The sequence below is a fragment of the Pholcus phalangioides genome, unplaced genomic scaffold (assembly GCF_987345545.1).
Source record: "Pholcus phalangioides strain wild (caught in Gottingen) unplaced genomic scaffold, Ppha-v1.0 ptg000009l_1, whole genome shotgun sequence".
Lineage (NCBI taxonomy): Eukaryota > Metazoa > Arthropoda > Arachnida > Araneae > Pholcidae > Pholcus > Pholcus phalangioides.
In genome coordinates this window covers 44,090,446-44,112,023 of record NW_028301602.1, presented here as the reverse complement: position 1 = coordinate 44,112,023, position 21,578 = coordinate 44,090,446, and the positions used below count along the sequence as shown (strand labels likewise).

The 21,578-nt window shown below is 37.1% G+C and overlaps 1 protein-coding gene across 1 annotated transcript; it reads left to right on the top strand.

Annotated features, from left to right (window-relative positions):
* The first annotated feature begins 6,509 nt into the window (after nt 1–6,509).
* LOC149083138 (noggin-1-like) lies at nt 6,510–13,969 on the top strand. The gene is made up of 2 exons (XM_089236280.1): nt 6,510–6,919; nt 12,359–13,969. The coding sequence occupies exon 2, from the start codon at nt 12,375–12,377 to the stop codon at nt 13,197–13,199; it is 825 nt and encodes a 274-aa protein (XP_089092406.1). The 5' UTR covers nt 6,510–6,919; nt 12,359–12,374; the 3' UTR covers nt 13,200–13,969.
* Nucleotides 13,970–21,578: the final 7,609 nt, after the last annotated feature.

Genomic DNA, 21,578 nt, shown 5'->3' with positions numbered 1-21,578 from the left:
ATCATTTGCAGATATAACCAGTCTTCCGAAAATCTTGTATTAACAAGTGAAGAGGGCATCTTTCTCTATATATATCATCTGGCGACCCTGATGTCATTTATGAGGTGATTGCTGCCGCCGTCCAATGCATGAAGCCATTCAGAATACACGCTCTGAGGAGGGAGGAAGGAAATATTCTGTTTCCATAGCTTATGGGTAAAGCACTCGTGTGGCATACGAGAGACCGGGGTTCAAGTCAGTCCCTGCGGAGGAAGAGACGAATTTTCTTCTTAAATCATCATCATATCTAGATATAATGTCTTCCGGAAATATTAGCGTGCATTTGCTTGAACATTATTAGAAAACGCTTGCTGATATCGTATGAATACATTGTACTGTGGCCATCTTTGCCCTTGACCATGGATTCTATGCACCAAGACATTGAATCGGTTTCTCCATCACAGATCCGTATCGGACTTCAGCCATGACTCCCATCATCGATCGCTATCGTAGAACCGATAGTAGCTGGTTTGCAATTTATCAACTTTATTTTTAGCACGGGACTCCACGATCTCTTGATAAAATCAGCATCAGATACAATCATCAGAGTATCGACGATGCTTGCTGGATATCGCCGGATTCTTGAGCCAATCTGCATTTTCCATCTTCAAACAAGGTCTTCGGCTGCTGGAACAAAAAAAAATTGCGATCAATGAATCAGAAGACTTCTCTGGAAGCACTTGTCCATTGGGCTCTCTACCTTTTGATCGCAGAAGTTAGACTTGTATGGACATGGAAATTTCACATTTTCCATCAAGATTTCGGCCACGTCCAAGAAGCTGTATCGATGCTGCATCATACGGCTGAGATGGGCCATTGAAAAACGATGATACCACACAAAGAAATCGAGAGCTGTCCTAAAAAACAAATCATCGTATTCGCGGAACGAGGATCAAAGGAGCCGATTCGAGAAATGTGCATCGTTTGTTCAAATGAATAACGTTTCTATTTTCTTCATTCACTCTGTATAAAAAGTATGCGGACGGACGGACGGACGTTATGAGGAATTAATCGTACGATCTTTTATCTGAACTTGCGAAACGTCCTCCCACGTCTCCGCTAAAGCGAAATTAACAGCAGCTAATATATACGAATAAGAAAGCTGCTCGAACATTTGGGAAATTAAGTTGAAAGACAAAGGCCGTTCTTGTTTCTTCTCGTGCTTGTGTTGAAACAATAAGACCTTGAGACAAGTTGGAGAAGGATCAAGATGAAGATGATATATATCTTCACTTATAATGTGTGTGTGTATATATATATATTGAGAACGTACAAAATATGAATCATTTTATTTTTTTGCTCTTTTCCCCTCGTTTTGAAGTTTCTGTCCGTAGCGAGCAATAAAGCATCCATCCACTGATAGCGTCGGCGTCTCTACTCTTTTTCCGACGATGAACGAATTCATCTACTTTTGAGTAAGGACTGCATAAGAAAGAAAGAAATTTTCTTACAAGTTTTTCGTTTTTATTTCGTAACATTTTTCTTCTTTTTTTTTAAACGCTCCATTTGTGGTTTGGTAAATAAGCGTGTAAGAGAAACTTCCTCCGAGACTCTAGACGACACCTTTTTGGCCGCCACTGATTAGGGGAAGAGACCAGCAGCGAGTCGCCACTGTTTTCAGTCGCCGGCTTAACAATGGCTTCTCTGTATCCTCAGCTCTAGTCTTCAGCCTACAATAACGTATAATCAAAAACTTTTTTTTTTTTTGTTAGTCTCCATATAAAAATTGATCTTAAGGGTTGCTCGTTGATTTTTGACGAGCCTGTTATAAGACGGCCAATATGTGAACGCCAACATACGCCAAAGATTCATGCACTGAAAACTTTTTTTTTTAAATGAGTTGAAATTTTTTTTTAGTTCAGGCTCAACTCAGAAGCTCATTTATGGTTGCGCCTCTCCGATATAGTCTAATTTTCTTGCCTACTCTTTCCTCGAATTGGCTGGCCACCCTGTGCTATAACTCTCTTGGCTCCCCCTCCTTCAAGTACACTTGTGCAAGCTCTTTTGATCGCTTCCATGCTCACACATTCTTTACGTCACTCTGTCACTCTTTTGGTCACTCACGTGCCATGCGGTTGCATACTGTTTCTGTCACTCACTTGGTTGCTCACTGTTTTCGTCACCAACATGCTTGCGCACTATTTTGGTCACTTAAACATACTCTAGGTCACTCACTGACATGGTTCCTTGCTTTATGGGTCACTCTTTCGATCATTTACATGTTTACACATGCTCTAGGTCATTCTTTTGTCTTTTGGTCATTCACATGCTTTCACCTTCTTTGGGTCCCATTCTCTTGCTCTGTATATCACTCTTTTGATCATTCACAAGCTTGCTCACGCTCCAAATCACTCTTTTGGTCATTCACAAGCTTGCTCACGCTCCAAATCACTCTTTTGGTCATTCACAAGCTTGCTCACGCTCCAAATCACTCTTTTGGTCATTCACAAGCTTGCTCACGCTCCAAATCACTCTTTTGGTCATTCACAAGCTTGCTCACGCTCCAAATCACTCTTTCGCTCACTCACGTGCTTGCAAACTCTTAAGGCCACTCTTTTAGTCACTGACTAACCTAGTCCCTTGCTGTCTGGGTAGAAGCGAATTTATTGAGATTTAAACAAATTTTTCTACCCTTCTCCCACTCTACAAACTTTCTTGGCCACTAATCCCTCAAATTTGCCGCCCTGGGTTATAGCCTGCTAACCCGCCCCCCGTAAATACGCCACTGGCTCAACTGATGGTGATGATGATTCTCTCACTTTATATCAGACTGAATTGCGTACATAATTTCTCGCCAGGTTATGTCATGTTTTTTTTTATTATATCTAATACAATCACTGTTCAATATATCTTTACATTTTCCCAATGCAAAAACTTTCCATTACATGAGTTATTACCTTTTTCTCATTACTTGATGATTTTATTTCATTTTCACCGATGAATTGATTGTAATGAAAGGATATTTGCAATTATTTATATCTCTACGAAATCAATAATAAATTTTTAAATAAAAATTTTCAACGATATGAGATTATAATCTTGAATAAATTTGTATTTGTCATCTAATACTGTATTTTTTTTTAAAATCTAAATTTGTATTTGTTACTTAAAAGCGAATTGGCTTAATCTTAAGTAATGGTTTAACCAAATTGCGGCTTGTTCAGAAATTTTGTAGCCTGGAAAAGCAATATAAAATACGGTAATTGTGATAAATCTGGGGATTATGTATATAATCACCGACCATTTTAGTAAGTTCGATAAATATTGTTGATTTATCGTATTCACCGGTGATTATGTGTAATCCCGAACTCACATATTCGTAAATATGATGAATCGTCGATCAATAATTCAAAATTTTCGGACATTATGCATGAACTCAATCCATAATGAGGATTTTGGTCTGTAATGTTGGTTATGCTTGCACATGTTGAGTTGATAAATAATAAGAAAGCCAATGTTAAACAAGGTCGCTAAAAAATTTATTTTTCTACTTCTTCACGCTTATTTTAATTGTCGTGGCAAAATACGTGTAATGAAAATGTACGGACAAAACCGTCAAGTAGTTAAATCAAAGTGACATTTCTATGTGATTTTTCCCATTATTTATCAAAACAAAAATAACCAATCAAAATAACCTACCAACTTCATTTGGGAATTATGCATAGTCACCGGTAACAGTTATAAATGCAATGAAATTTATCAAACTTACCGTATTGCAGTGTGCATAGCCAACTCCTCGAACCACAAATTACTGTCGAACCGTTGATTCTAGAGAGGCTCACTTCCAATTAGAAAAAGTATCAAAATAACGTGGGGAGAGAGCTCAGATACGTCAATGATATTGTAAGGGTTGTATAGGTAATAAAATAAAATAAAATAGTTTTTTATACGGTCATCCTGTGCTTAAAAATCCAATTAAAAAATTGTTGCCTTGTCTCTCCAAATGTAAAAAGAAATTTTACATTTCTATGTGCAATATTTGCTGAGATATTTGAATTCAAAAAATGGATAAAAATTGAAAAAAAAAAAAAAAAAACACAAACTAACGAAACTTTTCCCCTTCATTTATTCTGTTTTCCCCCAATTTTTTGAATTTAAATGTCTCGGCGAATATTGCGCTTTGAAACATGAAATTTCTTTTGTTGGCTTCAGGAAAGACAGGCCAACATTTTTCTTGAGCCTTTCTCTTTCCTGTGCTCAACAACCTCTGTTTTTTCAAAAGCACAGGGTGTTCGTATAAAAAGTTAATTTTTTTTTTATTTTAATACCCATACAACACCCCTTGCAACGTGAGTGACGTATCTGAGCTCCACACGTTATTTTGATAATTTTTCTAATTGGAGTGTGCTTCTAGGATCAACGATTCGCCAGTAATTTGCGGTTCAAAAATTAGCCGTGGCAATGGTACCTCCACAAAATAAGAGTTAGGGAGAAACATGGAAATTAACAATTTTATGCGTCTCTATCGAAATAGTATAAATTATTAAAATTATTGTCTTTTTTTAAATGATATAGGTAGGGGAGGGCCTTCTTAAGAGCAACCCTGGGCCTTTCTCTCTTTCTCTCTCTCGCTGTGTGTATATATATATGTATATAAAATGATTTTTCTGCATAATAATTTACATGCTTACTTTCGAAAATTTTTACTAGATCTCATATTCATGAGAACAATGGGCCGTGCCTCAATCTCTCTGAACCCCGAGACTGCTAAAATCTCTGAAATAGTTCGACAGACCACCATTTTTTCTGTTGGCCAAATTTTTTATTCGAACATATGTGAATATCATTGATATTAGTTGTATACAATTGAATAATTTATCTTTTAAGATAAGATTAAATTCTAATTGTACCTTTCCCATCTTAATCGGCTATATAGGGTGAGAAACGCTGCAAAAGATTATTTTTCATATTTTATTTTAACTTTAAAATAAATCATATAGAGAGAGAAAGAATTTGTATTTCTTAATGCAGGGGCTTCTTTTTTTTGACGCATGGGTCATACCCCAAACCTTTGGGTCGCAGGAAGATCCTGAGATGATCGCATGTATCCACGTACAATCCGGAGAAAAACACATTTGTGTTGGATTCAGAAGTTTCCCCCACCTTTGGTTTCAGAGATGTTTCAACGATTACGGTGGCCTGGGCTCGGACCCTGACATGAACCCTCTTGAGCCATGATTTTGTGTACAGAATTTTTGGAGGAAGATCGGTATCTAGCATCGCAGACATTATCACGGAGATGCTGAAAATTATTTATCTATATAAAATTATGAACAAAAATCAAACATTAATATACGTCTAGGATGATCAACGGTTACCAGTGGAATGGGGCAAGAGGGATCAACTAATCACCATGTGTACAGAAAATAACGTGCTAGTTAAGTCAACTGTTTTATCACTTTGGTAGCACCCATCTCCCTCCCCACCGAAATGCCAGCTGTCCCCCTCCGAAATACGTTTCTGGCTACGGCCCTGCTAATTTCGGAAACCAAACGGAAATGTTTAATAAAAAAAATTTCTATTAAAAATTGACCGATGTTGATCATGTCGTTGGATTTTGGTTCGTGGCTGAAAAAGCTTAAAAAAAACCCTGTCTTAAGGACACTCTTCGTGAAACACCCTGTATACGGTACATGCAAGGGTAGGGGGGAGCAAGCAACCCCCCCCCCCCCAAATCAATAACAGATCCCGATATGTTACTTCCGTGTTAATGAAAACGAGTCCGTAGGCTATCCATCGCCCGTGTATGTCGCTGTTGATGAAACGTTGCAAATGAGCTGTCATCGTCACGCTTTAGCATAAGAATTGTATCGCCGTTTGCCGCGCGTGACTAGATGGTGTTCAATTACGCACCACGTCAGAGAGAGGGAGAGAGCCACGTGCCATGTGCACTCGTCATTGACAAAGTGGATTTTCGGTAAAGAGAAAGTGTATGTGTCACTCTCACGTGTCTCTATGTCTAATGGAGACATGTCACACGGAGCAGTGATTTTTCTTTCATCGTGTCTTACGATAAATGTTATTTTTGGAGAGAGCCAACCAATAACACCGAGAGTTACAATTCAGAAAAGTAATCAAAACACACACAGAGAGAGAATTAAAAAGTAAAAATAAATGGAAAAAAAAAAAACTCGCCAAAAATAAGATGAATTAAGTGAAAATAGTGACCCTGGAACCTGAAAAAAACATGTCCAGAGAGAGAGAGAGAGGGAAAAGAGAGATTATACGTATATAGCGTAGTGGGAAAAGAAGTGGTGTGAGAATAAACGTTACTATTATCGGTTTTTTTTTTTTTCATTTCTCAGCAAAACACTTCTTTACTTAGCATTTGGCTTTTTAATTGTTCGGAAATATTTCTTTTTGACGACGAAGAGAGAAGAAAAGGACTTTAGTGTTTATTGAGGCACCCCCGGATGTTAGCAGTACTTCTGGTCCCGGACTCGGCGTCTGCATCGCGTAGCAGTTTCGTCAGAAGGCCTCAATATAAATATGGCTATCAGGTGTTTTGATATGGCCACTTATGATTTAGCTTTTAAGAATGAAAAAAAAAATGTTTTTTTTCATGTATAAAATAAAACACTATTCTTTCATTTCTTTCTTTTTTTTTTTTTCATTCTGGTGAATGCAGAAAGTGAACTGCTCTTATTCTTGTTCATAAAAAGATCTCCTATATACGAGCGACTTCATCTCTCTCTTTTCTCGTTCTCATCTCAGATCTACTCGTTTCCTCTTGTTCTTTTCGTGACAGTTGAGGTGTGGCGAAGATACGGACGCACAACTAATTAATTAATAGGAAGAAAATATTATTTTTTCCCTTTAATTCTCGTCGTATGGTATTATTAATTGCAAGCCACGTCGAAGATCTGAGCAGTAACTCAAGGTGAGTCACTCAGTCTCATTGACACTTTTTTATGTGTATATAATCTCGTTTTCTTTTTTCATGGAGGCTCGACAGCTGAAATGATTCGAACCCATAAATGAAAAAAAAAAACTGCGTGAGAATCTCGTGATAGAAATGAAACGTCTAGGTTGTTAAATGACTTCCAATAACTAACTTCTAAACTATTTTGTTTGTGCCAGCTGAAATGAGGTATAAAAAAAACTTTTCATTCCTAATATCGCATCATTTACGGGTTAATGTCCTTGGAAGTCTCGCGAACTTTCGTAAAAGTTGCGAAATGATGCAAGCTTGTGTGTTTTTGATAACTGCATTATTTTATTCTCTAGTTTTTGCTATAATTTTGCATCAATTTTGAATTTATAATAAATGCCGAATTATCACTTTCAATAAGTTATGGAGAGTTCCTTCTTAAATTGATTTCTATTTTCATTAATGCATGATTTTGATATCAGTCATAGGTGCCGATGCTTCCGATTTTTCAGCCTTATTAAAATCTTCCAGTCGGAAATCTAATTCTTCCGATTTTTCGTATCTTCATAGAAAAATCCCTAAAAGTCCTTAAATTGAGCTTTGTTTGAATGGAAAATCCCTAAAGAAAATACTCTTCCAGTCCTTGCAATTTCAGGCTGACCTCTGTTTTCTCTGGAAAAATATGGGGAATCAGGATTTAGAGTAAGAAAAATCGGTGATTGTCACCAAATATGATCATTAAAGCAATGAAGGTGTGTAATTATTGCTATAAAAATTAGGACAGGGAAAAATGTGTTTCGTATAAACGGGATTTATATATGGTCACCCGTTACAATTTCGAAAAAGTCCCCGGTTTTTTCTTTTTATTTGTTTGACATTGTTTTTTTTTATGCGAAATGTGGCATCACGGGATACACTAAAGATTTTTCAAGTCAGTGAATTGGCACCCGTGCATCACTCATATATACCAAATTAACTGGGATCGAGAGGTGTCGGAAGTGTATATGCTCTCTGCCCTACCTTTATACCGGGTGTCCTAAGTGCTAAGGAGGCCGTTATCTCACTAACCGTCCGTCGTAGAGGCATGATTCCAATTTAAAAAAATGCTTAAAAGGCTTTCAAAAATTACCCTGTTTTGAGAGTTAAAATACAGTGTGTCACAAAATAAAAAAAAATTAAATTATTACACGGTCTCCTTTTCGCTCTAACTTCCAGTTAGAAAGTTGCTGTGCTGTATCTCCTGATGCCGAAAGGAAAATTCCATGCTTCTAAGTGCAATATTCGCTAAGATATTTTTGAATACAAAATCGAAAAAAAAGTTAAGAAAGAACAGCAAAAACTAACAGACAACATGCTCCTCTTTCTCTCATTTTTATGCTGTCTTTTCCCAACTTTTCTCCGATTTTTGAGTTTTATTACCTCAGCGAATATTGCAGCATGAAAAAAAAAATGGTATTATGCAACATATCGTTCATTTCGTGCTGCCGGTATGAAACCAACAGACAATTTTACTTGAAGAACTTATAACAAATAGTGTTGTTCTTATTTGATAGGTGGCAGCAGGGGACCTAACGCATAGCTTCTCTATTCTTCAAATGATAATTCGCGCGGATTTCCCTTCTATAGAGATTTGGAACTGCGTTACCATACAAAAATTAAATATGCATATATACTCTACTGTACTTCAGAGCAAATGAAATGATATTAATATTTACATTTGGCTTACTTCAGCATTTTGAGCGGCATTGACGAGATATCTCACTGCCTTAAAGGCCTCTTATTTTAGCATTGACTAGCACGGGTATTTTGTAATGTTGATTTCTCAATAAAAAGTATTTTTCCCAATTCCCCTTACTTTACACATGCTGAAAATTGGAAGAAAACCTACTTAATTACAAAAGGTATGACATTATATGGGGGCTTGGCGATTTTTGCTACGACACTCAAAGGGTTAAAATCTTAAAAATTACTCTTCTTTGGCACTACGCATGGATGTGATATGCGGTCCAGAATCTACCAGTGTTAGCAGTATCATCACCTCTAATTTTTTTGTTGAAAGACAGGGCCGTCATTTCAACTTTTTCCAGGGGGGGGGGTGGCAAACTTTTTCCTGGTGGGGGCAAAGAACATGTACTCAATGTATTTATAATTATATATATATATACCATTTTTAGGGTATTTTCAAAAACCAGGGGGGCAACGGACCCCCCCCCCCAACCCCTCAAATGACGGGCCTGTTGAAAGACCTTACGAAAACACAAGACGTTTGGAAGTTAGAGGGCAGGGGGGATTGTACAAAACAATTAAATTTCGTACCTCGATATAATATATGCGGTCCATATTGTAAAATAAATGGCACATCTAAGATTAACACGTTATTTAAATACTTTTTTTTTAATCAAAAGTGAGCATACAAATGGTTTTCGAATTACTTGAGGTGAAACGGACTTGAGGTTTCACCGTATGCATAGTCTCCCAAACTTTTTGTTCCATCGCCCCCTTCATCACAAATTCTTTTCTCTCATCGCCCCCCAACTCAAGTAAACCCATAGGATCCTATGTTAAATCAGTAGGTTCTATCGCCCCCTTGGACCATTCCAACGCCCACCAGAGGGCGATATTGAATATTTCCCACTTTGGGAAACACTAGTGTATGCACCTGTTTACCCTGTTGATCACCTAGTGTAACACATCCTGGGTGTCTCAAATTTATATGATAATGATTTCCATATCAATTCAGATCATTTATATTATAAGAATTTTGACGAAAGTATAATCACAATAAGAAATTCGCAAATAAGAAAAGAATTGCTTAAATTATATGCACAAAATGATTCAATCAACTATCAGAAATCAGGGGCCCCAATGTACTGTTGTGATGGCCCTACTGTTGAGTCCACTTTCTAATGCATCTGACGGATAGAAGAGCCTGCGTATAGAACCAGATAAAGCTATGGTAATTATGGACGAGAAAATCCCAGGCGCCAAGTCGCCATGGCGACTAAAAAGCGCCTGAAATTTTCTTTGTGCAGTTGTTAAATTACAGGCCGAGAGCAACACAAAATGTCTGGAATTTGTACAGCATGTCTGCCAACATGAAAGAGAGTCACTATGCCCTGAAAAAAAATGAAAAAAACCATTATTTTGGACCTTTTTTCTTCGGGTAAAAGATTTTGAAGGCCTAAAAATTTTTTTGCGATTTGTCCATCCCTGCCATATACCCAAATAGAATATTTGGTGTCCTTCATCCTGAAGCTGGGACAGAATGGGGCAAATCTGTTCTAGAATACTTCTTCAAGATTAGAGTTTCTCAGTTTTTCTGGCTCTTCGATGTTAATATTATATACAAATTAAATTCGGAGTCATAACAAAGCCTTATCCTTGCCAAAGCTGCTTTAGCCTCGTGGTACTTAAACATTAATTTAGGACTTGCTGTAAAATGGGGTTACTTTACACCAGTTCTGAAAAAAGAGCCTAGCGGCTATTGTAATGAAAATTTGCAAACAGGTTTGATATTTCCCGACAAGAAGACATCATCTGTCAACTCATATACAACTACTAAACCATACATGCACCTCGTCCATATTCTTCTGCGGAACATCTAACGAACTGGTACATTTTGGAGTGTATGTGTGTGCGTGTAGTGAATCTTCTGTGAAGTTTGTTTCTGTGTAATTTTTTTTATGTGTAGTGCTGCCATCTGCTATAAATTTTTCTAACTATGCATGAAGTGATGATCGAATAGCATACCGCTGTAGGCCTGTTGAACTCTGCGGCGAGACTTTTTATAACGAGAAGATCGGTCAACTCATATACAGTAAAACCTCGTTAAGTCACAGTTTTTCTTCGGTCCTGTCCATCTTCGCCCCTTAATAATATTCATAAACCCTTGTTTACTTGTCGCTAATTTCGGTTAACTCGTCACTGGAAAAGTTTGAGAGAGAGGAACAGGCGATTTCTATGGCTCACTTTAAAGAAAGAGCTTGATAACAGTATTGCGCTAAAAGCCTTATGTACCAAAACGAAACAGCTCAAGTAACGAAGTTACGTTGAGAAAGTTCATTTGTCAAAAACGGAAATTCTTAAAACGTTTGGAACTGTCCGAGCTGGACCTGATTTCTCTGCATTGAGGGCTTCAAATTAAAACAAAAATATCTTTGTTGAAAAACCAGACATTTTTTCAGACAAGTTGAGACCTTCTAATATCTGCTTTCCCCGCCCAGGGTGAAGTCAAAAGTGCAGGCCCGTCCTGTCAACTTTTTCGGGATGGAGGGGGGCAAAGAACATATACTCAATATATGTGTATGTTCTTGTATATTGCGTATACTATGTGTCAAACTTGGCTTGTAATATAGTTATAAATGTTACAATGTATGTTTCATGCGTAAGATATTGAATACCATATCGAGTGCATTTTTTTTTTTTATCCCTTAGGCCGGTATTACACTATAAAAGTTTGATAAAATCCCTTTTATAAAACTTGAAAAATCTAACCAATAAGGTTATTGGCTACATTCTAGAAAATGCGACCTGTGACCTTATCGGCTGCATTTTTCAAGTTTTCTAAAAGAACTTTTATCAAACTTTTATAGTGTAATCCCGGCCTTACTAGAATGCATCCGCCATTTTGTGTATCTTTTGCTGAACATATCTGTGCTGCGTGATTTCATCTTGAATTTTTATCAAGGAAAAACTGAATTTTATTGTCAAAAAATGTCTCAAGTAGAAAGTAAATGTAATTTATTTATACGTAGAAACTAAGAGAGTAAAGTTTAAATAATACTTATATAAAGTCCTAGTTAAATAATTATTTATCATTATATGATCGATAATAATTTAATGGTAACGTTCGTAGTTTTTTTTTACTTCATTTCAGGTCACGCAATTGATATTAATTATCGAATTTGTGCCGCTTGTTTGTTGATAACGCCTAATTTTATTCATATTACTGTAATTGCTTTTTTTTGCATATTAAACGAGATGTGAGTTGCTCTTTTTTTGTGAATTTTGACCATTTTTTCCATTCAAGACATAAAAAAAATCTATTTCTTGTTAGTTTCACGTAATACTCTCTCTCTCTCTATGTGGTAACAAAATAAATTTTGAGTAGTTCGACAAATGCTCCAAAATATTTCCTTTGAGAAACAATCAATATATAAGGTGGTACAAAGTAACCTGCTCCTATAGGTTACTTTGCTTCAATCTTAAAAATATTCTTAAAAATTTGAAAAAAATAAAAATTCCGATGGCTTTTAGACCTGTTTTCACATCATCTTAGAACGTATCAACATCATTTTCAAAAATCATTTTACATATCTTGCTGTGTCCTAATGAACTCTCAAAAACGGTGTGTGCAAAGTAGCTCCGTGTTACGGTATGTGTTAAATTGTTGCTCCTAGATGTATTTTATCGTTGTAATCTCAGAACTTTGTGGTCTTTTTCCGATAGGTCATAAAGGAAAAATATGCAACTGAATTGCCATTTGTTTCTGCTGTTGTTACTTCCGTGCATCGGAGCATCGAGTTCCTCCGAATCGATGAATTCTGAAGATGGAGAAGACAACAGCAAGAAAAGCAATTCGTCATCACCGATCGTCATCCGTCGGAAGACGCCATCGAGGGCTTCATCCGGTGGAAACAGGTTCTCGCTCATGAACTCCAGGTTCAACCGACGGCCCAGGAAAAAGAACTTGGATCGAGAGCATTTGCTAGAGATACTCGGTGATTTCTACGACCCGAACTGGATGTCCATCGAGGAACCCGCCAGCCTCCAACACGAGGACAAAGGCACGACCTACGTTGTCAGAAAGGACGCCTGGCCGTACCAAGAGCTTAAGAAAGCCCTCGAAATCCTAGATTTATCCGTTGATGCCGGTAACAAATCGACGTCGGCCGAGAAAGATAGGGTGAGCTCCAAAACCTTCGCTTCAATCATCGAGAAGTGGTTGTTGGAGAAAGCGTCTTGTCCGGTGAAGTACGCGTGGGAAGACATCGGAAACATGTTTTGGCCCAGATGGATCAAGAGGGGCGAATGCGCCACCGTACCCGGCACGTGCTCCTGGCCACCGGGCATGCACTGCGTCGAAAGCAACCGCAGCAACCTGCACCTACTACGCTGGCAGTGCCGAGCACCCAAATCCAAAGGCATCGGCGGTAGGAGAAGGCAGTCGAAATTCGTCGACAAGAAGGACCCCTGGAACAGGCGCTTCGAGAACGAGCCCGTGGTGTTGAGGTGTCAGTGGGTACGGGTGCCGTACCCGATAACCAGCGCCTGCCATTGTACGTGCTGAGGAGGAGTTTCTTTTTCTTTTTTTGGTCGCGTGTCGGTATCCCGTATCCCATCCGTCATCTTCCAAGACGTGCTTTCACAAATATTCAAACAGCAAACACACAAGGTCCACATATTCTCCATCACGCTACATCAGACCTTCAAGTGTAGTAGGAACAGATCCTGGTCCAAAGAGAACTAGAAAAACACATGTAGCCAGTGGCAACACGGTGTATCGATTAATCCATCAAGTAGTATTATTATTATCATCTCCACCTTCGGGGTGGAGGTGAATTAAATGAGAGTAGATGCAGTGCTTGAAATTTGTATTCCCTTCGATGACCGCTCCAGAACCTACTGACGATGACCTTACCCGAATATCCCGACCAATTCATTCTCGGGGGAGGGGGAAACGCAAGTTTTTACAAGGACTGACTGCGCGTACATTCATTCATTCAATCCTCAAAGAAAACAGAACGTGATTCCGTGATTTGTTGGGAGCAAAACAAGCTCACGAGTGGCCATATCAGTCAACTTTCCGTGGCATATTCGTGCCACCATATCGCAAATGCTTTTCCCTTCCACAACTGAGTATATTATTTCTCTTAATCCAAGGCAATGACCGAGTTGGCTGGCCGACTCTCGTTCGTCATCGCCCTTGGCCGAGGAAATAACACTATTTTTAGTCATATCGCCTTTTTTATGTTGTTACTATTATTATTATTATATCAAATACGTGATTTTGTATCTCAATGCGAAATTTTGTTTATGAATAAATTAAATTACACACACCCCCAAATGGCTATTTACTTTTTCTTCTTTTCATGTACAGAATTTTTCCTTCAAGCCAAATCTAATATTGTTAGAATCGCTGCCATCCTTACCTGACGCGGTGACTAGCAGCGAAATTTATTCGAAAGGCCCGGGCGCAGCACCCCAAACCAAACAGGGTTTCTCAAACTACAGAAGGCTTCTATTAGTTCTTATATTATTTTCTGATAAATTCAGAATTTTCATTAATTTATTGATCCATTTTAATAATGATCGATTTACTTATATTTTCATCGATTCCGAAATTTCATTAATTTTGGAATTAGTTCCTTTTCCATTATTTTTTTCATTAATTTTGAATTCTTATCAATTTTGAATTTTTATTAATTCGGAATTTCAATTATGCGTATCTTCATTATCTCTGGTAAGATTTCTTTCAGTAAGTCCTAATTTTCATTAGATATGCAATTAATTCTTTCAACAAATCCTAATTTTCATTAGTTCTGGAATTAATTCTTTCAAAAAATCCTAATTTTCATTAGTTCTGGAATTAATTCTTTCAAAAAATCCTAATTTTCATTAGTTCTGGAATTATTTCTTTCAGCGTTCTACTTTCCATTAGCATCTGGTATTAAGTATTTCTTTCTTAAATTTAGACCAGTAAACTATGAATTCTTGAAAAAGAACAATTTAGTCGGGATATTAATAAAAACGTCACCGGCTCAACCAACGAGTACACTCGGGGGTTTCAGTGAGCACCGTGGTGCTCGCGAGCAAATGGTTATTGCTCGGGTAGATGAGCTAGTTTTTTCTGTATTGGAGAGAGAGAGAGAGATATTCACGAAACACAAATGCACAAGATTTCCCATAAATTCATCATATATCAATTCACCGTATTCATTTAATTGGGTTAGGACTGTACTTCTTTTTTTTTTTAAAAAAAAGAAAACTATTATATTTTGAATTGTGTCAAAATGTCATCCGATACATTTGACGACAGTTTTGATTATGATGTCATTATTTTGTTTATAAAAACATTTCGAGAGTTATTTTCTCCTTTTCTCTTTCTCGTTATGATGGCACGAGTAGGGAAATGAAAAACGCTTATTAGTATTCGTGATACGTAAGGAATATGGCGTCGCAACTCGACACCTGCTGGGCAAATAGCGTACAATTAATAACGTTTGAAGACGTTCTCTCTCGTGTCAACTGCATATCGTTTTACTTTTGTCTGACGGTCATGGTGAACTCTCCATTACCTGTGGTCTTACTACCTTGGACCTTTCACTTTTTTAGACCACCTACAACTCCGGTCTATCAACATTGTCGTTCTCTCGCAGACATCACAATTCAGCTCACAGGTTCTGGCACGTCTGCTTCTGCAGCAGGTGAAGATTCTCGTGAATATGAATAATTCTCGTATAAAAAAACCAGCTAGAGCAACAAAGTTCGGTACAATCACGTTAAAGAATGCTCAAGAATTTTCTATACACTGGGCTGTGTGTGCACGTACTCTCGTGTCCGAAAGTTAAGCATAACGCACAAACCGCTACTCTGGACTGTACGTTCTGAGGCGTACGCAAGATCGAATTTTCGGAAGGGGGTACACAAGATCTGGGAGGGGAAGCACAAGAATCTCCTCTAAAGAAATTTTGCGTTACTAATCTTTTGAAAAGCGTTTTAAATTTACAGAAATTGATTAAGGTGACATGCAAAGGTGTTTTCTTTTGATATTTTAATTTCTTTTAAATTATTCAAAAATGCTTTCAATTTCTGATAGTTTTGTGGGAGAGCACGTGCCCCTTCTTGCGTACCCCTATGACCCTATGAACACGTCCCCACCGATTCTGACTGGGAAATCACCAAATATAGTACATGTATGATTTGTGCAGATCATAGTAGTTTTTAAAACTTTTTTTTTGTTCATCGTCCCCCCCCCCCCAGAAAATTTTTCCTCTTATCACCCCCCCCCCCACTTCCTGAGTGACATCCTATATGTATCCGTATTATTAATCATTTTCAGTCGAAAATTATTTGAAATTTTCAGTCCAAAACGATTTGATATTTTCAGTCCAAAAAACAGTGTCAAATCATTTTTGACTGAAAATGATTTGGCACTGTTTTCTGAAACGATTTGATATTTTCATATTTTCAGTCCAAAAAACAGTGTCAAATCATTTTTGACTGAAAATGATTTGGCACTGTTTTCTGAAACGATTTGATATTTTCATATTTTCAGTCCAAAACAGTGTCAAATCATTTTCAGTCAAAAATGATTTGACACTGTTTTGGACTGAAAATATGAAAATATCAAATCGTTTCAGAAAATGATTTGATATTTCAGTCAAAAATGATTTGACATTTTCAGTCAAAAATAATTTGACATTTTCAGTCAAAAATAATTTGACATTTTCAGTCTAAAATAATTTGACATTTTCAGTCTAAAATAATTTGACATTTCAGTCAAAAACGATTTTATATTTTCAGTCCAAAACAGTGTCAAATCAATTTCAGTCGAAAATGATTTGATATTTTCAAATTATTTTTAAAATTATTTTATAAATTTTTGGTTATAAGTAAAACACAGAAAGGGAATTAATAAAATATCACCCGACTTCTCATACGGTATACATATACTCAAAGTGAAATTTTACGGTAAAAACTGACTTGGGGGAAAAAAAAGGTTCAAAAATAATGCTCCTAGGTATAACAGTCTTATAACGCGAGGAAAGCTGATGTGATTCCTCATAAATTTGAGTTCGGTGACACATTCCTCTGCTGAGCAAGAGCATTCTTTGCCCCTTGCATTCATCTCAACTTGGCCCAGTTTCCTTCTTATTCGATTCAACTGCGTTTGCTTTCGCTCAGTTAAGAACGGTATCCTGTACTAGTTATAGGAACATGCGCGTGAATCCCATTCACATTGAACATGCTGTAGTAATGACGAATGCTGGGACGAGGAAAAAGAAAGAATCCAGGTTGTACGTCAGGGGTGTTATTAAGAAAAATAATTTAAACTAAAATAAAAAATGAGGAAAGTATCTTTTTGTCGTCATCAACGTCATTAGTTTACCGAAATATACGCACGCGCACATAATGAGGGCGTGTCGGGAATCCTTTGGAACTGATGAGTTTTTTTTGGAAAAAGTATTTATTTTTACTCTCAAAGATGGCGCGGTTAATTGCCAACCCCCCCACCTTTTTTTCTTTCCGTTTCACCGAGAGGTGAGTTTTCCACAAATTTTCGTAGTAATCCAACCGGAATCCTACTAATTCGAGAATTCTTGTGACGTAGATGTGTAACATGAAAAATATGTCGGTATGAGGTAAATCGCCTTGGACGCGTTTTTTCTGCCATTCATTTTAATGGTAATTACAGTTATTATTACGTTTTTTGTTTGTTTCTACTGACGTTAATTTTTTTTCATCCCAGACTCGAGTCTCATTTTCGGGATGAAAACGCTCTTTTAAATTTCAAATAAATTGATGTTTGCAAGACTATAAATTCGGCCTCGCATGTTACATTAATACAAGGCTTGAGATCAACTGGGAGGTAGCGTGCGTGGAATTCGAATAATTTTGAATGCCTGTCTGAATGTCTATGGTGGTTCTAGCGAACACTTTTTATCCACTGCCTAATCCAGAGTCAGGGAATTGTACTACGGTTCTTACCCGAAATCCCAGGAACCTATGGAACTTATTAGAATGGAGTCCCGGGAGTCAGTCCGCTTGCCATGGATCCACGTGGATCCATGGAAATCCTTTCATCCACCATCCTTTCATTCTTCATCCCTCATTCTTTCATTCATCATCAAGCTCCTTTCATCCTTCCAAAGGATGAAACATTGATATGTTGCGATAAATGTGGTCTGTTATTATGCATAATCACCATTCGTCTCAGTACGCTTCGTAAATTTTCCGAATGAAGTAGGTAAGTATGATAAAAATGAAAGAAGACTAATGTGGAAATATATCACTTAAATTCAACCACTTATCAGTATCTCGCATATACGTGATGATATGCACTGCATAAATTTTGCCATTAAATTAAATTAAAATTAAATTAAATTAAATTAAATTAAATTAAATTAAATTAAATTAAATTAAATTAAATTAAATTAAATTAAATTAAATTAAATTAAATTAAATTAAATTAAATTAAATTAAATTAAAATAAGGGCTGTAAAGATAAAAATGTATAAATTACTAATTAGTCCTCTAATTTTCTTCACATTTGTCAACATTTTTAAGCATAATAGACACAGATCGAATGCATCATTTTAGACTGAAGTTCAAGTAAAATGTTCGGAAAATTTGAGCAATTCATCGACGATTTATCATACTTACCAGTATGAGCTGGGGATTATACATAATCAGATTTGAATTCACGAAATTTATCAAATTTACTAAAACAGTCGGTGATTATGCATAATGATGGGATTTAGCATATTTACTGCAACAGATACATATCTGTATAAAAATCAGTGTTGAGATATTGCGTGACCTCGTAAAATTAACGCCGTAAGTGTGTGTATGTGTGTAAAATTTGATTAAGCAATCTGAATAAGTGTTGAGTGTTCTGCTTGTTTTTGACCAGGCAGTGTATATAATGTTTACAGTAGGCTACTACACATTAATAAATATATAGCATATACTAGGAGCTTAGAATATTTCATATCTTCAAAAAGGGGGGGTTGATGACATAAGCAACCTTCAAACCCCCCCCCCTCTCCCCTTGTCATCAAAAGTCAGCAAATCCGAAACCCCCTTCCCCCCCCCCTCGATGCTGACGTAATACTTGAATGACCCTTTAGGCAGTGTAGATCAGTGTTTCCCCAATATTTTTATATATAACTTTACTTTACTTTATTACCACGTGCCCCGCTCCCCATTCTGCAGACCGGTAAAAATAACTGAAAAATATCGTGGCCCGGCGAGAATGGGAGAAATAATTTGAAGACCTGCAAACAAACATGAATGGGAGAAATAATTTACGGAACGGCTATAAATAAATAAATTTATTAATTAATAGAGAAAATGAAAATTTGTGGACCGGTGAAAAATACGTAAATTGGAATAATAATTAGCGGACCGACAAAAATATATATAAGTAGTAGTAAGCAATAACTGGAGGGCCCATCAAAACATAAATGAACGAGAGGAAAAATTTGTGGACCGGGAAAAAATAAATAAACAGTATGTTGACTCTAAAATTATTGCAACGGCTGTGCATGAATTGAGAGAAATACGCATATACTGTATTTGTAACAGTGGTTGAAGAACACTGGTGTAGATTGCTTCTCTCAATTCTACGGAAACCTCATATGCGTATACTTTTCATTCGTTTCAGTAAATTCATTCAGGGGAGTTCCATTTGATCGGCCCCATATACATACTGTTACTAATTAATCAATTAATTAATTTTTCACCCATACACAGCACGAAATATATATGGGGTCATTCAAGTATTAAGTCAGCATCGAGGGCGGGGGGAAAGGGGTTTCGGATTTGCTAACTTTGATGACAAGGGGGGGGGGGCGTTTGAAGGTTGCTTATGTCATCAACCACCCCTTTTTGAAGATATGAAATATTCTAAGCAGCTGACGAAATTTTGCTAATAGGGGGGGGGGGTCAAAAATGGCTGAAAATCTGCTAACGTAATACTTGAATGGCCTCTATATAAAAAAAAAGCACACGTCCAATGTCCAATCAAAGCGCGCACAAAATCTGAGCGAAAATTCAGGAAGCACGAAACACAAATGAGGAAAAACAAAAACCGAACGATAATTTTATGCACATAAAAATGAGATTTTCATGGCCATTTAACGAGCAATTATTAACTTCAGTTATCTCTATATCAATACCTTTCTTAATGAATATAAGAGTATAAAAAAATAGGAGAGGAAAAAGAAAAATCTAGCGGTTCTAGCATATAAGATACCAATCGGTTTTTCTCGCAGTGATGTCACACAAATCATTTTCGCTCCGCCCTCGGCTCCATCCGAACCACTAAGATAAGAAGAATGACGGGAAGAAACACGTTATATACCAAAGAATGCCAAATGGTAATACCATAATAATAATAATATTAAAAAGATACGGCCATTAAAAGAGAAAGAGAGAGAGAGTTTTGGTCTATCATCAATGTTATGCCTAAGCAGCTGATGACATCAATTCTTTATTCGGCGCACACAGGTGAGCCTCTCTCTCTCCGGTGTTTACAAGATCTTCTTTCTCTCAATTGCCTTTTCCAATAATTTTCTTTTCTCCGATTTTTGACGTGAGAAGAGGTGTTTTTTTCTCTTCTTTTCTTCACCTCAGCACCAAAATCACCACCGACTGGAAAGCCGCACGAACGCCGAATGCCGATGAGATACGCAGCAGCTATTTTTATATAAGTGATGGCTGTGTGCATTTGATAAAGACCTCATCTTCTTATGGCCTTATGTTTGATGGGCGCAAGTCTCTCTCAAATATCTACCTCTCTCTCAACCTTCCTTCTCACTTACTAGTATCTTTTTTTTCTCTCCCCGGAATAGATGGTGACGCCACCGTTAATGTTAGAAAAATTAAGAAATGAAAACCCTTTTATTCATTCAGTCCGAGTCCATCGCAGAAGAAATTCATATGATTATTCACCGCATCGCTCGAATCTATCAATTCTCAAATGCGATGAAAAGTGACATCACCGGAATATGGCCTCGAGAAAAATGACGGCAAGCCTCCGATTCGTATTATACTCTTTTTTGCATTTTACAAACATTTTATGAATCATTTCATTGAAGTAATCGCGAGAGGATCTGTGACTGCTGTGAGTTATAGGGATGACATCTTGGAGCCCCCATGCTTGCCTTTCCAAGGGTTGCAGTAGGCGATGATTTCATTTTAATGGATGACAACGTGCGTCCACATACAGCAAAGCCGTATTAATAGGTTTCAAAGTTCAGAGTCAACTTTCAAGCAGCTTTGACATAAGGCTAATGTGGTCTACGAATTTTAAGTAGTGGGAAAAGGAAGAGATGAACACACACACGCACTCTCTCTCTCCCAGTGCCAATAATTTCAGTTATCGGTATAGGAAGGGAAGAGCACATTCTCAGATAGAGAGTCTTTTGCTTAACTGTTGTACCACCATCCTCTTGCTTCTTAATACATATATGCATGTATAGGTGCATAGGGACCAGAGTTCCACACTAAAGAATTCTAGTTCAAAAATTCCATTATTAAGAGACCGGTAAGTAACGTTGCCAGACGATCTGAAGCCATTTGCTTCAAAAATAAGCCAGTCCGGTCTACATTAATGGAAAATGCAGATATTCGCCGGACGGAGTGAGCGGTCAAATTTTTGGACGCAAACCCTAAAAAATATAATTTCAACACCCATGAAAATTCAGAATAAATGAAGGAAATTATTATTACCGTAAGATGGAAAATGTTTAAGGACAACCGAAAAACCACCACATCTTGAAAATTTTGCTTGTAGATGCATGAAAATTTTAGACTGATAACTACAACTGGAGAGAACTAAACAATTTCCTCTGCAAATAATTACGATGGGTGCTGCACTTTTTCGGGAAAAAATTGTTGAAATTATAATAAAAGTCAAAACCTGGAAAAAAGTGTATTTTTG